Raw genomic sequence first — 11,097 nt, 5'->3', positions numbered from 1 at the left:
TGTTATGTGTTCGACAAAAGTTAAGGTTAGATAGATTCTGGTAATTTTGAAATTAAGCATGGAGCGATTCGAAAGAAAAAATTTAAGTTGGTTTTTGGAGATTCTAAAATTAAAAAAATACAAGCTTGAGCTTTTGGAGATTTTAAAATTAAAAAAATACCAGCTTGTGTGTGGAGATTTTAAAATTAAAAAAATACTAGCTTGTGTGTGCTGGAAATTTAAAAATTAAAAAAGTACAAGCTTGTGTGTTTGGAGATTTTAAAATAAAAAAATACCAGCTTGTGTGTTTGGAAATTTAAAAATTAAAAAAGTACAAGCTTGAGTTTTTGGAGATATTAAAATAAAAAAATACCAGCTTGTGTGTTTGGAAATTTTTAAATTAAAAAAGTACAAGCTTGAGTTTTTGGAGATTTTAAAATTAAAAAAATACCAGCTTGTGTGTTTGGAGATTTTAAAATAAAAAAAATACCAGCTTGTGTGTTTGGAAATTTAAAAATTAAAAAAGTACAAGCTTGAGTTTTTGGAGATTTTAAAATTAAAAAAATACCAGTTTGCGTTTTTGGAGATTCTAAAAGATATATTTGAAAGATTGCCAAGAATTTATCTATTCAACATTATTATTAAACATTTTGCATTTTAACGAAAGGAAAAGTTAAAAGAAACGCAGCACATTAAAAATTGATTTGGAGGGCAATTAATCGGAATTTCCTGGTTCTTGAGAGTAAGTCCCATTTACCTATTAATTACTATTAAGCCTACATAGATGTACATATTACACTTTGACTTCACAGGATATGCTTTAAATAACGATTAAATTTTAAGAGACATCGGATGCAGTTAATGCGGTCATATTTAATATAAAATAAATTAAAAGACAACTAGATGGTTTAAAATTAAAAATTGCTATTAAACTTGTAAAGAGTTAATATAAATTAAAGAGTTAATGTAAAGCTCTTTATGATAACAACGATTCGCTGAATTTAAGAAATAATTAAAATAGAGAACGTAAGTTTAAAAATAACCACGAACGTTTCGCACCTTGTAAATATTTAACACTTAACATATTTAATATTTAAAATGAAACGTATTAAATTTTCCCAGGCCCTTGAGAATCTTTTGATGTTCCAGGAACAGTAATCCTTTTTCCAGTGACACGAAGTTGTATCAGAAGTGGCAGTCAGATGTTCGATATTCTTGAAAACAGATTTTCGATGAAACTTTATAGAGAAGTTGTTTTTCGAATAATGATTTTATTATGAACTGAGTCGTTTTGTTAAAGTACCACGAAAGGTCAAATTGTACGATGTTATGGCAAGATATTGATCCAGATAGCGTATCAAATCTATCATTATGCGAAATAGGAGAGAGATGAGAAGAACGAATCGTGGACATTTTGCTTGGTTATACAAGGTTAATACAGAACATCATCTAAATTACCTCTGACAGTATTATTAGCAATTATTTACGATTACCGTGAGTTTATTGAATAGAAATTTAAGGAACTATAAATGAAGAGAAAATTTTTGGTTCGAGTGGATGGCAAGTGTTGCGGGCACTGATGAGCAGACAGTTTAGTTTGAAGATTTTTAGGGTTTTAGATTAATATATTATGGAATTTACAAGTTTTCATATTTATATATATTTTCAAATTAGTTTGTAGATTAATTTTCAGATTTTTAAGAGCATATGTTGACAAGTTTTCAAGTTTCCAAGCACATTATTTACGAAATTTACAAATCACTTGGATAAATTGTGGTCTCTCGAAATATAGACATTTCTTAAATTATTAAATTTCTGAGTGTTCCAATATTTAAATTGTGAAATTACTTAGTCTTCAATTTTTCCTATATTTAAATTGTTGAATTACCAAGTTTTTAATTTTTTAAAATTGCAAATTTTCAAATTATGAAATTTCCAACTTTGCAAAATTCATAAGTTCCAAGTTTGCAAATTACCACATTTCCGACTTTGCATAATTCTAAAATTCCAAGCTTACAAATTACCAAATTTCCAAGTTTGCAAGATTTAAAATTTCCAAGTTTACAAATTACCACATTTTCAACCTTACATAATTCTAAAATTCCAACCTTACAAATTACCAAATTTCCAACTTTGCAAAATTCATAAGTTCCAAGCTTACAAATTACCAAATTTATAACTTTGCAAGATTCAGAAGTTCCACGTTTGAAAAGTACCAGATTCCCAACATTGCAAGATTCAAAAGTTCCAAGATTACAAATTACCAAATTTTCAACTTTGCAAAATTCATAAGTTCCAAGTTTGCAAATTACCACATTTCCGACTTTGCATAATTCTAAAATTCCAAGCTTACACATTACCAAATTTATAATTTTGCAAAATTCCAAAGTTCTAAGTCCTCAAATTTCTAAACTCCCAACTTTGCAAGATAGAAACATTCTAAGTTAGCAAATTACCAATATTAAAAAATTCCAAGCTTACAAATTATCAGATTTAAACTTTGCAAAAATCAAAACTATCATGTTTGCGAATTACCAGATTTCCAACTTTGCAATATTCTAAAGCTCTAAGTTTTAAAATTACCAGATTTCCTACTTTGCAAGATTAAAATATTCCAAGTGTACAAATTACCTAATTTCCAATTTTACAAAATTCAAAAATACTAATTTGCAAATTACAAATTTTCCATCTTTGCAAAATTCAAAAGTTCCAAGATTACAAATTACCAAATGTATAACTTTGCTAAATTCAAAAATTCCAAGCTTACAAATTACCAAATTTATAACTTTGCAAGATTCAAAAGTTCCACGTTTGAAAAGTACCAGATTCCCAACTTTGCAAGATTCAAAAGTTCCAAGTTAGCAAATTATCAAATTTTCCAAATTTCCAACCCTCCAAATTGCCATATGACTTAAATTTTAAGTTATCAAATTTTGTAATTTCCAATGTCTAGGAGTGAAAATTCAAAATCCTTGAAATCTAAGAGTAAAAATTAAAAATCTCTGAAATCCAAATGGAGAATTTCAAAATCTTAGATATCCAAATATAAAAGTTCATAATCCTTGAAATCCAAATGTAATAATTAAAAATTTCTGAAATCTGAGCGTAAAAGCCCAAAATCTTAGAAAACAAAATATAAAAGTCCAAAATCTTAGAAATCCAAATATAAAAGTTCTAAATTCATGAAATCCAAATATAAAAGTTCTAAATCCATGAAATCCAAATATAAAAATTCAAAATTTTTGAAATCCAAATATAAAAGTTCAAAATCCTTGAAATTCAAATGTAATAATTAAAAATTTCTGAAATCTGAGCGTAAAAGCCCAAAATCTTAGAAATATAAATATAAAAGCCCAAAATCTTAGAAATCCAAATATAAAAGTTCTAAATCCATGAAATCCAACTATAAAAGTTCTAAATCCGTGAAATCCAAATATAAAAGTTCTAAATCCATGAAATCCAAATATAAAAGTTCTAAATCCATGAAATCCAACTATAAAAGTTCTAAATCCTTGAAATCCAACTATAAAAGTTCTAAATCCTTGAAATCCAAATATAAAAATTCAAAATCTTTGAAATCCAAATATAAAAGTTCAAAATCCTTGAAATTCAAATGTAATAATTAAAAATTTCTGAAATCTGAGCGTAAAAGCCCAAAATCGTAGAAATACAAATATAAAAGCCCAAAATCTTAGAAATCCAAATATAAAAGTTCTAAATCCTTGAAATCCAAATATAAAATTTCTAAATCCTTGAAATCCAAATATAAAACTTCTAAATCCTTGAAATCCAAATATAAAAGTTCTAAATCCTTGAAATCCAAATGTAGAAGCTCAAAATCTTCATAAATCTCAACCTCATCCGCTTACAACACAATCTGCTCACCAGTGCCCGCAAGCTCTGCATCAAACACTCTGCCCATCACTAAAACCATAAACACCACCCATCCAAAATAAAATAAAAAAGTGCTAATATATTGTAAAACTAAAAATCTTGCAAAATGAAATAAACGACTAAAACCGCTCCCTACTTTAGAACTTCTGTTCCCATAGAAAAGTTACTTGTCTACCATAAATGTTGATATTTCGACAAGGTTCTCTGTCGCGACAAATGCGTGAAACCATTAGCCGCTGTGCAGGCATATTTACCAGAGGATTATTTGCGATTTTCCGTGGATTCCTTGACCCTCAGAGATTGGTCCCCGATACTTTGTGCGATCGCTGAGAATCGAAGCTTGTCAAAAATTTACGTCTATAGTCGAAGCCAGCGGAAAAAGATACGGGAGAAAATTAACACGGAAGAGAAGCTCGAGAAATTCTGGTAAAATGGCTTCTTCTACGATCTTGTAAATTTTGCATAAACTGGCGAACAAAGACTGTTACGAAACCGACACGCCAAAGCGAGATAATTTATTATTATCACGAGGCTTGAATTATATACAGATATAAGGTACCAGAATTTAGATAATTCAGAATTTTAATTAGGAGGTGTTTTGCTTCAAGCTTAAACTTTCTATTGCTTGATTTCGTAAATCTTTTGTGTAGCATAATTAGATGTCTTTCCACTTTTTATATCTTTTTGATGTTAACCTTGCACGAAAATTTCTATCGAAGTAGTATTCGGATATTTTGTCTATTCAGAATATTGCAACCTTTGTTACATTTCTGGTGCGTGTGATTTTTGCGATTAAACAGAGAAAAATCTCATATTTAATATCTTACAAGTCGCTTATTTAATATCTTCTACATTTTTAATTTTAATTCTTTCTAAAATCGAATTCAAGAAAATTTCCTTCTTATTCTCATAAAAAAAATTTCGAATTTTTCTTCAATTCTCTTTCTTCTATCTTTAAAATTTTCGAATATTTTCAATTTCAAAATCTTCTTACAGCGTTAACCTTACAGCTTCTTAACCCCCTCTCAATACTCCATTTAAGATAAAAAATTATACCAAATAAAATTACTTTAGTCTCCCTAGAATTTCTTCGATTTTAATTTCCACTTCTACTTGTAAAAAATTTCTAAATTCTTTTTTAATACTCTTTCTAACATTCCTTTAATCTAGCTCTATACAAAATTTCAGTAGGCTCCACTGTACACTCCAAACAAAAGTGCTACACAAAGATTATAACACTTAGCATCACAAAATTAACCTAAATAAACTGCATGTCTTTCGGATACTACTCTCTGTGAGTTTAAGCTTGCAGGTCGCATCGCCTGGACCGAAGGCAGATGTAAATGGGTTGAAAGATGAGAGTCGGGGATGAAAGAGTGGAAAGAACTCGAGGACGGACAATTTACAAGATGGACGATTTACAAGGAGATGGACAATTTACAAGATGGACGATTTACGAGGACTACGGACCGATATTTAACCCCTAATTAGATCCCAAAAGTAGAAATTTCGGACGTCCAGGCGATGCAGAAGAAAGGATCGAGCTCGTCCAATCCTCTTCACGAACTTCCTGATGCGATGTCTGGTCGATTCCATTGCCGTTTCCGCCAGAGGTTCTTCGACGATCAGCTCCATCACCTTCGATGGCATCCCGTTGGCGCCCAAGTATCTCAACATCCTGTGTTGCGGTCTGAAGGACAACGAGAACCTGAAGGCTCTGTCGTTGACGAGGTGTCGCATCGGTGATGTAGGTCAGTATTTTCTAGTATTCTGACTTTGATCTTCATTTAAATTATACATGATATTGAATTTTGATCTTCATTCAAATTATAGATGATATTAAATGGGGTTTATTATTTTTTATAGGCTGCAATTTGTTGCTGGGCTGTTTGAGGAACGTTCCTAACCTCTGCGTTCTTAATCTGTCTTCCTGTCGACTGACGAATAGGAGTGCCATGTTTCTGTCGGTGTTCCTGAAGAGGAAGAAAGCGGATCTGCTGCAGAATGTGTGGGAAAAATCCTCTCTGCGATCTGGCGAGGAGAATCCTTGTGATAGGGTGAGGTTTCTAAACTTCACTGTTTCAAACTTTTCTATTTGAATACTTGCAAAATGAGATTATTATTTGTTAATACAACTACATTTTTCCTTTGAAAATTATATGGTTCATTTCTTTAAAAATTATACAGTCTTATAGTATTGTACGAGTTCATTTTCATAAGAGTTATACAGTTCGTTTCTTTAAAAATTGTACAGTCTTATAGTATTGTACGAGTCCATTTTTATCAGAGTTATACAGTTCATTTCTTTAAAAATTGTACAGTGTTACAGTACTGTACAAGTCCATTTTTATAAGAGTTATACAGTTCATTTCTTTAAAAGTTGTACAGTCTTATAGTATTGTACGAGTCTATTTTTATAAGAGTTATACAATCCATTTCTTTAAAAGTTATACAGTCCATTTCTTTAAACATGACACACTTCATTTCTTAAAAAATTAGACAGTACAATTATACAATTCATACATACAAAATTTTACAAAAATTAATTACAGATGAAGATATACATTATTAATTCAAATAAATTGTATAAACTGCACAGATTAGAATATGTTACTCTTCTAAATTATTAGTCACAGATGTATTTTAAGTAGTAACAACTTGTTATATTTTGCAGGTTCAAGGATTGCATACGCTGATCTTGGACAAAAACCCAAAATTCAGTGACAACGGTGTACAACAATTGGCATATGCTTTGAAAACCGATTTCTGGCTGAAAAACTTAAATTTGAAACATTGTGGTATTACAAAACATGGTGGAGAAATTATTATCAAACTTCTGAAATCAAATTCATCGATCACAAGGATGGATCTCACAGAGAATCAGATACCCATCAATACTCTTCAAATAATATTTAGAATGTTGAAAAGAAAGCGAGAGTCTGTAGAGAGTATGACATTGAAAAAAAAACTGGCTCTTCATTGGAGACATTCGCAAAATAAAATACTTCAAAATGAAACTTGTAAATCCTACAGGAGAACTGGAAAAGGTTCAGCCAATCGATTGGTAAATATTTGTTTCTTTTTATGTAATTCTCTGTAAAATTTTGAATATTTAATCTTAAAGCTTATATAATAAATTTAAAGTTTTTGTATTTTATATATTGCATAACTTTCCTAGACTTTGCATTCTTTGAAAAGAATTGTGTTCGTACAATAATTATGAAAAATTAGAAGTACTTTATGTGGAACATAAAATTACGATGTAACATATGCAGCCATATAAAATTATTGTGTAACTTATAAAAACACTTATTGTGTAATATAGAAAGATTAAAAATTATGGTATAATTTTTAAATATATAAAATTATGGTAAACATTGTATTATATCTAATAAAAATTTTGCACAAATTTCAGAGTAAAATAAATAGGCGTTCTCTGCAGAATCATCGGTTAAAAACGGTTCGGTTCGAGCGAAAAGTGGATAAAGCGAAAAAGATAGAGACTGAATTACAATCGGAGAAGAGTAATGGTTCCAGAGGAGATAAATTGCGCGATTTAGAATCTCAGTTGTTCAGTATAATTGAATCTAATTGCAAGTTGAAGGAGAAATTGTTGAGTAACAAAGAGTTGTTGAGCGTGGAGGCACAAGAAACATTGAGAATGGAGGACGAGTTACAGAGAATATCGTTTCGATTAAACGATCTCAAAAACAAAGTAATCGCTTTAAACATAGTTTCCTCGAAAACTTCCGGTGAACTGCACTTAATGGAAGGTCTTCGATACGCCTTCGAGAAGATGCAAGCGCTTTCAACCGCAACAGAAATCGAAGTTATTTGAAAGAAGACAAAAGCGTCATGATGGTTATTTGTACAGCAGAGAGGATTTGATATTGTAGATTAAGTACAATGAAGTTAGGAGATTATACACAGAATTTTCTACATAATTCGTACAGATACTCGATACAAGATTTGTTCGAGTTTTAAAATAGTTTATTTCGTAATAAAATTGATGAAACTTGAAAAATAATCGTTTTTTTATACACTCCTTTCCCTTTACATATTTTGAAACTTTAAGTTTAGAGATATATTTTTTGGAAACAATTACGATTTATATTAATGATTTGAATAATATTACTATTAGATTTTATAGCAATGGTTTTTATATGAGTTACAGTTTTGTAATAAAATGATGAATTATCAAAATTGCTTCTGTGTATTTCTTCCCATTTACCTCCTTCATAACTTTAAGTTCAAAGAGGCGATTTTTGGAAATAATTGTAGATCATTGTATTATTGGTTTGTTTGATAGAACTATGACTACTTAATTCAAAAATGTAAATCTTTATTTAATAAAGTTTGTTTTGTAAACTCATGATAATTAAATTTAATTGTTCTTAAAACTAAATTTAAATTATTAGAGAGTCGTTAAAAGACATTCTTGGAACAAGTAGCAAAAGTACTGGTTACTTCAACAAATTTTTAATAGAAATAAATGTTTAAACCATGCACTGTACGAATGTACATTGTATAATCATGTGCGATACAGATAAATGCAAAATTGTATAGCCAAGTTAGATTTGGCTGACCACCAAGAACAATCTACTTACTTTGACTCCTTGACTACGGCAGATTTTAATGCCCAACACTCGTACCACACGACAGTAACTAAGTTACGAAAGATTTTTGTGAAAACGTCTTTCAATAATAAAAAAATTGAATTTCGCTACATTAAAAGAATATTATTTATTTGTTTGAACTAAATTAGTATAAATATTACGACTTTATTATTAATGTAAAGTGTCAGAAAGCCAAATTGCGAAATTGCTAAATTGTGCCCACAGTAGGTAAAGGGTTAATAACTTTGAAAGATTTGACAAGTAGGGCTAATTAAAATTCAGTAAACTGACAGTTGTTCGCAAGTTCTATCTGTGTTCTTTAATTGAGCGAGAGAGCGAAGCTCTTATACTTGACATTGCAACTTCTTTGTCCGTGTTTTTCTTTTGCACCACTCAACCAATTCCCATCAAATTTTGCACGCACATGCGTATGTACATCCAGATGGACATAGAAAAAAAAATTTTAAATCGGACTTGCCACGAAGGAATAATCACCGAAAAATCTGATCCTCATAGACTTCAGCATTGCGATACGTACATGAGCTGCCTATGTCAATTCTACTGCGTATGCAAAGTGCAATATTTCGGCACTTTGGCGATGTAGTATGGTTCCTGAGGCATTTGGAAATAAATTTCTATTAGGGTTTGATGCGTTTTGATGCCTAATAAAGCCAGAAAATCAATTGCTGTTGAATTCGGTCCAAAACGGTACAGGTGGCGCCATCTAGCGGCGAGTGGCGGAACTACGAAAAATTATAATTTCGATTTTCTCAAAAACTAGGGACTTTTCCGAAATTCTGAGATATACAAATTGTTCCTTGTCGCCTACGGAATCGAACGAATCGAATTATAGCCCGCTAGGACCATTATTAAAGAAAATAGAAAAATAGCCCATTTCATGGACTAAAAAATTGGCGTCCATCTAGCGGTGAAAGTTGGAACTACAAAAATATAAAAATGCGATTTTCTCGAAAATTAGTGAGCTTTGAGTACTTCTGAGGCTCAGAAAGTGTTATGTGATCGCATCAGAATGCAAATAATGCAATAAAATTTTCCTAAAGGCTTTAATAAAGAAAATAAAAAAAATGTCATTTTATGGAGAAAATTTGTGGCGCCACCTAGCGGCGAAACTCCGAACTAAACTGAAAAAACGTATGCCCGTACACGCGTTAAGGGGTCAAATTGAAATTGATTTTCTAGGCTTAATAGGCAAAAAAATGAATAACTTATTGAACAAAAATTGCTTTAAAATGTCTAAAGAGGCATACTACATCGTCAAAGTTGCGAAATATTACTTTTTATATTTTTCCTTAACGCGTGTTCGGACATACGTTTTTTCAGTTTAGTTCGCAGTTTCACCGCTAGATGGAGCCACAAATTTTATCCATAAAATTACATTTTTTTTATTTTCTTTATTAAAGCTTTCAGGAAATTTTTATTGCATTATTTTGCTTCTAATGCGGTCACATAAAACTTTCTCAGCCTCAGAAGTACTCAAAGTTCTCTAATTTTCGAGAAAATCGCATTTTTATATTTTTGTAGTTCCAACTGTCACCGCTAGATGGACGCCAATTTTTTAGTCCATGTTTTGACCAATTTTTTTATTTTCTTTTCTAGCGCTCTGAGGAGGTTATTGTGGCATTATATAGGTTCTAGAGAGGTCACAGAACAATTTCTGATCCTCAGAAATACGTAAAATTGCCTAATTTCGGAGAAAATCGAAATTTTAATTTTTCGTAGTTCCGCCGCTCGCCGCTAGATGGCGCCACCTGTACCGGTTTGGACCGAATTCAACAACAATTGATTTTCTGGCTTTATTAGGCATCAAAACGCATCAAACCCTAATAGAAATTTATTTCTAAATGCCCCAGGAACCATACTACATCGCCAAAGTGCCGAAATATTGCACTTTGCATACGCAGTAGAATTGACATAGGCGGCTCATGTACATATCGCAATGCTGACACAAAATAATTAATTACTCATTACCCGAACATTATTTATGAACTTTTATGATTGATTCATGTAAATAATGCATTGCTGACCATTCTTCAATCATAAAAGTGCATAAAATATATCCACAAAACGTGTAATTAATTATTCAAAATGACCTCGTGTATACCGCTTGTCACCCTGGCTAGCCTTAGACTATTATTTAATAACAAATTAATTTCATTAAAAATCTGAACAAATATAATACAAGAAAGTAGCTGAGAGATCACTGAACATTCTTTTATAATAAAAGTGCATAGACTGTGCTCAGAAAGTGAGTAATTAACAATTTTAATTGAACATCAAACACAAATAAAATTCTTCTTTATCGACGGCCTGAAAATAGAATTCCTCTTGACCGATGACTACTCCGATGATCACCACATTTTTATAGAGTTTATTTTTTTATATTTTTCTATATTTCCTGTATTTATTGAAATTACTTTCGGACTGAATTTAAATATGTGCTTTTGAATTCAGATATGATCGAGGAATGAACAACGAACGCTTTGCATTTTAAAATATAATTAAACATAAATAAAATTGAATATCAAATACAAATAAAATTCTTTTTTATCGACGGTTTGAAAATAGAACTCCTCTTTAACGACGATGA

At 30.7% G+C, this 11,097-nt stretch overlaps 1 protein-coding gene across 3 annotated transcripts; it reads left to right on the top strand.

The window, feature by feature from the left end:
* The first annotated feature begins 347 nt into the window (after positions 1–347).
* On the top strand, positions 348–7,900 carry LOC100883688 (uncharacterized). 3 transcript variants are annotated; one of them, XM_076537761.1, is made up of 6 exons: positions 348–1,005; positions 1,129–1,410; positions 4,032–5,624; positions 5,740–5,930; positions 6,548–6,937; positions 7,289–7,900. In XM_076537761.1, exons 3-6 carry the CDS (start codon positions 5,447–5,449, stop codon positions 7,709–7,711), a joined length of 1,182 nt encoding a protein of 393 aa, XP_076393876.1. In that variant the 5' UTR covers positions 348–1,005; positions 1,129–1,410; positions 4,032–5,446; the 3' UTR covers positions 7,712–7,900. The 3 variants fall into 3 exon arrangements, with proteins under 3 accessions (XP_076393876.1, XP_076393875.1, XP_012135094.2); XM_076537760.1 differs by having other exon boundaries at positions 4,015–5,624; XM_012279704.2 differs by lacking the exons at positions 348–1,005; positions 1,129–1,410 and having other exon boundaries at positions 1,891–5,624.
* Positions 7,901–11,097: the final 3,197 nt, after the last annotated feature.

This window comes from Megachile rotundata, chromosome 12, assembly GCF_050947335.1.
Source record: "Megachile rotundata isolate GNS110a chromosome 12, iyMegRotu1, whole genome shotgun sequence".
In the NCBI taxonomy this organism is placed as follows: Eukaryota; Metazoa; Arthropoda; class Insecta; order Hymenoptera; family Megachilidae; genus Megachile; species Megachile rotundata.
This window is presented reverse-complemented; position numbering and strand designations above follow the sequence as displayed.

What these genes read in the sequence shown, in the direction of transcription:
- LOC100883688 (XM_076537761.1), top strand. Translation starts at nt 5,447, where the DNA reads ATGCGATGTCTGGTCGATTCCATTGCCGTTTCCGCCAGAGGTTCTTCG. An exon ending in GTGTCGCATCGGTGATGTAG is followed by an intron (nt 5,625 to 5,739) that starts GTCAGTATTTTC and finishes TATTTTTTATAG; the next exon opens with GCTGCAATTTGTTGCTGGGC. An exon ending in AGGAGAATCCTTGTGATAGG is followed by an intron (nt 5,931 to 6,547) that starts GTGAGGTTTCTA and finishes TATATTTTGCAG; the next exon opens with GTTCAAGGATTGCATACGCT.